The following is a 5576-nucleotide window of genomic DNA, read 5'->3' on the forward strand; positions in this document are numbered from 1 at the left end:
CTAAAGTTCCAGGCAGTCAGGAGGCCAAGTGCGCAGCATACCCTGTTCTACTGCAAGGCTCAGGAGGGGCCAGCACACCCAGTTCTACCGCAGGGCTCAGGAAGGGCCAGCACACCCAGTTCTACCGCAGGGCTCGGGAAGGGCCAGCACACCCAGTTCTACCGCAGGGCTCGGGAAGGGCCAGCACACCCAGTTAGTTCTACTGCAGGGCTCGGGAAGGGCCAGCATACCTAGTACATTCTTGGCATATATATAAATGGAGCATTGTCCAGATCCTTCTGAAATCTGTGCAAGTGGTTAAGTCTCTACAGCCAGTAAAGGCTCTAGTGGCCCAACGATATCACCAGGTGCAGAACATTGCCTCCTTTTGCTTGTACTGACCACCTCCTCAAGCCCCTGCTTCCTGCCTGACTTTACCCTCAGTCTCAGCATATTCAGTCTCTCCCGCTCCTCTGGCTTCTTCATTTCTGTCCCAAAATATGCAGTTTTCTCTTTCTCTAAGTCATTCTTTGCCTACTTGGCTATTACCAAACTCCCTTTTTCCACCAAAGTCCTTTGAAAAACTACATTTGATTCCTGGATAACTGGGCTTACTTCCAAAAAATCAGCCATTGAAAACTCTATGGAGCACAGTTCTACTCTGACACACGGCGTCTCCATGAGTCCCAACTGACTCCACGGCAACTGGTTTTGGTTTAAGTAAAGGGCAGTGATGGTTCAGTGGTAAATTCTTGCCTCGCATGAGGGAAACCCAGGGTTCGATTGCCAGCCAATGCACCTCAGGTGCCGCCACTACCCGTCTGTCAGTGGAGGCTTGTGTGTTGCTACGATGCTGAACAGGTTTCAGCAGAGCTTCCAGACTAACCAAAGACACACTAGGAAGAAAGGCCTTGCAATTTACTTTTAAAAATCAGCCAATGAAAACCTTATGGATCACAATGGTCCAATCCCCAACCTATCATGGGGATGGTACAAGACTGGGCAGTGTTTCATTCGGCTGTGCATGGGGGGCACCCTGAGTTGGGGCCAACTCAACAGCAGCTAACACCAACTCTAGGACGAGTTTCCAAAGAACCTTCCTGGTCTCAGGTTCTAAGAAATAAATCATGGGAAGGCCTGACCTGGCAATACCTGTGAATTGAGAGAAGTTACTCAGGCCTCTGGATTCATCAGAAACAACTTAAAAGTTCAATATTAAATAGCTAACTCTCCCTCTTTAAAGTATACAAAGAATGCTTCTCCCTTTATTTTCATTCATCCACTAATCCTCAAAACTTAGGAATCATTTAGTAGTTGAAAAATGGGTAAGCCATGCCTTTCCTATCTCTAACGAAAAAGTTCAAGTCAGAAATTAGCTGCTTAAGCTAATTTCAAGTTTTTCAGGTTGATCAGCTAAAAGTCTATTTTTGTTTTTTAAATTTCACATTTATAATGCAATATTCACATCTGTAAAAACCTCTTTAAAGAGTTAAAAAGCAGAGATATCACTATGGGGACTAAGATACGCCTGACCCAAGCCATGATGTTTTCAATCGCTTCATATGCATGCAAAAGCTGGACAGTGAATAAGGAAGACCAAAGAAGAATTGACATCTTTGAATATACCACGGACTGCTAGAAGAATGTACAAATCTGTCTTGGAAGAAGTACAGCCAGAATGCTCCTTAGAAATGAGGATGGCAAGACTTTGTCTCACGCACTTTGGACATGTTATCAGGAGGGACGAGTCCCTGGTGAAGGACATCATGCCTGGTAAAGTAGAAAGTCAGCAAAAAAGAGGAAGGCCCTCAACTAGATGGACTGACCCGGTGGCTGCAACAATGGGCTCAAGCACAACAGCGATTGTGAGGATGACACAGGACCTGGCCGTGTTTCATTCTGTTGTACATAGCGCACTACGAGGTGGGACCCACTCAGTGGCACCTAACAACAACAATGCAGTTCGTCAAGTGTGAAAACACACTTGAATTGTTTGCGTAGACATTGTTAAAAAATATCCAGGCTGCTTATTTGGCTTTGTTTAAATAAACAACAGAAACATCTGTCATTTTTGACAGCAATTTTTGCTGTCCTTCTCACTCTCTCTAGGTGGCAAAAGTAGACTTCCATCGCCTTTCATTAACCTGCTGACCTGGAGGTGTTCACCCCAGTGCTGACCATGATTCTGTTTCACCGAGTTTTGGTTAAATACAATAATGGAATCACCATTTGATTTTCCAAACAGCTAAAATAATTTGAGAATAAAAAACAAGCTACCTTTTAGATGAAAACTATTACCTCCAAAAATGAAAAATTAAGTTATCTTTGAGTTTTCACAAGTATTAAGACCATAGTCAACTACAAAATGTAGTTCTTGTGTAAAATAACAGAAATATTCCTGACTAATAATTCCATTCTAATTTTAAACAAACCCATCCAAACGGTGTTCAGTACTTACTTCATGTCTCTACCACAATGTAATAATCTTACAGAAAATGTCTTGGTTCTAGTGTCGATGGCCAAGACTGTGAGGTCTGTATGTTACTGAACCTTCCCTCTGACCAGACAGACAGTATAAAAGTACTGCATCTCTCTGACATTGTATCCAACTCAATGTGACAGACACGGATTCAACCTCAGTCTGTTTCTCTATGTATTAAAAAGTGGGGATCCCTTCAGAGGGTATTTTTGCCTTGCAGGAATTATCCCTTTCCTGTTTGCCATTTCCCAGCAGCCCATGTGGGGTGGATCCTCGCCCACTCCCACCTCACATGCCTGAACACTGGTCTGTTGCCTTCTGGAATAAGGTTTTTGAAGTAAGAGTTTCAACCTGTCCCTTTGCTTTGCCGAAGACAGATCTGCTTACCAGCTATTCTTTCCTGTAATGACAATTGTGCTCTAAGACAAACAACGTATTCTTAGAGGAAAACAATCAATTGCAGCCATCACACGTGCTTCCCAATAGCCATCCATTCACATCAGCCCATACTCTGATATCTGACTTTCACACAAAGACTCCTCTGATGACAAGTCAATGAGTGCGATGTGTTTAACTGGATTCGTACCTATTGCATCGCTTCCTCTTTGTTTTAAGATGTTGAAGTCTTTATAATAAAAAAGATTATTAATTCTTCCCAGTTTCTTTGAAGACGATTCTCTACTGACAACCTCTTAAATTCCCAAATCTAACTTGGAAAAAACCGGAACCCACACTTTTAAGCAAGTTATTCCTGAGGACTTTAGTTTGGAGATCTATAACACTTCAGTTTTATGGGGACTTTTGGACAAAACTCGCCTGTTTTAGAATATTAGCTAAGGCAAAACTCTCGGTTAATCCTACGTTTACAAGTTTTTAGCAGTACACATTTTGGAATCTTCTGTGCGCCCCAGAACACTCAATATGGATCTAATTAGGTTCAGCTGCCTTATGTTGGTGATAAAATTGAAAGAAGAAAAGAGAACTGGGGGCGGGGGCTTTGTTCGTCCTCTCCTAGCTCGGGTAATCACCAGCGCCCAAGGCGCACACTGCCGGCGATCCTTCCTCGGGGCAGCATACGCTTCTTAAATACCCCAGCGTGGCGCAGCGCTCTCTTTTCAGCTATTGAGTTTTCACCAACGCTGCAGCCCTCCCCACACCCCGCGCCCAGCCCGGCGCGCCCCGCCCGCTCCGCGGCTCCCCTACTTACACCAGCCCAGCCGGACAGGGCATCTGGTTCCAGGCACAGTTGTACTGAGCTTGGATAAAACTCTGGCTCCCCTCCAGCACAGAGCAGCTCACATTCTTGTTCACGATGTAGGCGCACCAGTTCCTGGGGGTGGCGGGGCAAGAGGGAGAAGGGTACAGTGTGAACCCGGGGAACAATAAGGTTTGACGAGGGCGCCAGCTGATGCACCCGCGGACCGAGCGAGGGTCGGGACGCCCGCCGCCCCCTGTGGAAGCGGGAGCTTGACAAAGCAGACAGCGGAGGGTGCGCGAGTGCGCCTTTGGAGAGCGTGCCTGAGAAAGGGAAAAGAAATGCATCCAAGGTCCCAGGGCTCCTTTAATTCCAGGGCGTAGTTTCCTAATACCCTTTCCTGTGGAACCCTCCCTGCGCCCCACGCCCCAGAGTCGGACTGCTCCAGGCGCTGGCGAAGTAGCCTAGGACGTCCCGTGCCGGTCGAGGAGCGCTCGGCCACCCTGGAAGAGGCACCGCCGGGAAAGCCCGAGAGGAACCCAGACTGGCGCTTGTCGCCGTCGGCCGGGCGGCTTCGGTACGCCGTGGCGGGCCGGGAGAATAGACTGGGGCCGAGGGCTTTAGCAGGGGCCTCGCGGACCCGGGACGAGGAGAGAGGAGAGCGCACTTACTTGTTCCTGGCGCTGGGCCGCGCGGGATGCCTTGGCTGCGGGCTGGCATGGCACAGCCCCGCGCCGCCCAGGGCCAGCAGCGCCAGCGCCCAGGGCCAGGGCGCACGAGGCCGGGGCAGTGTCCGCTGCCACATTCTGAGCGCAGTGGGCGCGCCCCGCCTGCCCAAGCCTGGAGCGCCGCGGGTCCCAGGAAGCGCCACGAGGTTGTAGGCGGCCCAGGCACGGCCGCAGAAGGCTGGAGGCTCCCGGCCGCCTCCTCCGGCTTCTCGCTCCCACTTCTCCTTTTTCCAGCCCCTCGCGCCCTGCGCTTCTCCTCAGGTCCCTCAATGACGCACAGGTCCCCCCGGGTGCCGCCCTCTTTATTTCACTTCCCTCTCCGAAACGTGACTCCCTCCACCCCGTCTCCGTGTCTCCAGTCCCCTCGCCTCTCGGCAGGGGTGTGGGGTGAAAGGGCGAAAGGGTTTGGGAGAAGGGTCTATGCTACAGAATTTTCAATTACTCATTCCTTTGGTCTCTTCCCAGAAGCGGAGGAACTCCGCCTCCCACCTTCTAACAGGCTGGCCCCCCGGCCCCTCAGGAAGTGGCCGCAGTCGGAGAGTCTGGCGGTCCTCACCTCGAGCCTGGGTGCCGGCTTCCCGGGGTGAGTGAGGGACATCTTTATCAGTCCCTGAGGTAGGACTCAACTCGTATTTCCTCCTCTGGCAAGACGCGACCATTCCCCCACAACCTTTATGGACTTAGGAGGGTTTAGGGGAAAATGAACGCTGGTCCTCTTCTCTTTCTTTGCTCAACTACGCCTATGCATCCATTTAAACCTTTCCAAGTCAACATGCTGGGTAGCAGAGGGACAGCAGGAGTGACAGACCCACCACTGACCCACAGCTTCTGAAGGACAGCGTCAGACTCTAATATTCGCTACACTGATTTTCTTTCGAAAGGTAATCTCACAGCCTCTGCATTTGACGTTCTGCTTGAACTCCACAGGAGTCTTGCCTTTGCGTCTTTCAAAGTTCAGACACTGCTAGACGCTTGTTCTTTTCACTTCCTTCAATCTAACTTGCCAGTTCTTGGGGTACGCTAATCTCTAGCAATCCTTTTTGGAGTGCAAAAACTACACAGAACAACGCAGGGCAGAAGTTATCCCCAAAGTGCTGTATTTTCACGGGGTGTGGGGCCAGGCCTGGCCACACCTGCAGCTGTGTATGTCAGCGTTAACCCCCTGTGTCCAATGAGCGCTATAATTAGGGTATTG

At 49.7% G+C, this 5576-nt stretch overlaps 1 protein-coding gene across 1 annotated transcript; it reads right to left on the reverse strand.

Moving 5' to 3' along the window:
• Positions 1-1870: 1870 nt before the first annotated feature.
• On the reverse strand, positions 1871-4643 carry LOC111822875 (EMILIN-2-like). Its single transcript, XM_023742897.1, has 3 exons — positions 4325-4643; positions 3666-3788; positions 1871-2858 (listed from the first exon to the last, which is right to left on the reverse strand). The coding sequence occupies exons 1-3, from the start codon at positions 4456-4458 to the stop codon at positions 2849-2851; spliced, it is 267 nt and encodes an 88-aa protein (XP_023598665.1). The 5' UTR covers positions 4459-4643; the 3' UTR covers positions 1871-2848.
• Positions 4644-5576: the final 933 nt, after the last annotated feature.

Source organism: Trichechus manatus, unplaced genomic scaffold, assembly GCF_000243295.1.
Source record: "Trichechus manatus latirostris isolate Lorelei unplaced genomic scaffold, TriManLat1.0 scaffold00222, whole genome shotgun sequence".
NCBI lineage: Eukaryota > Metazoa > Chordata > Mammalia > Sirenia > Trichechidae > Trichechus > Trichechus manatus.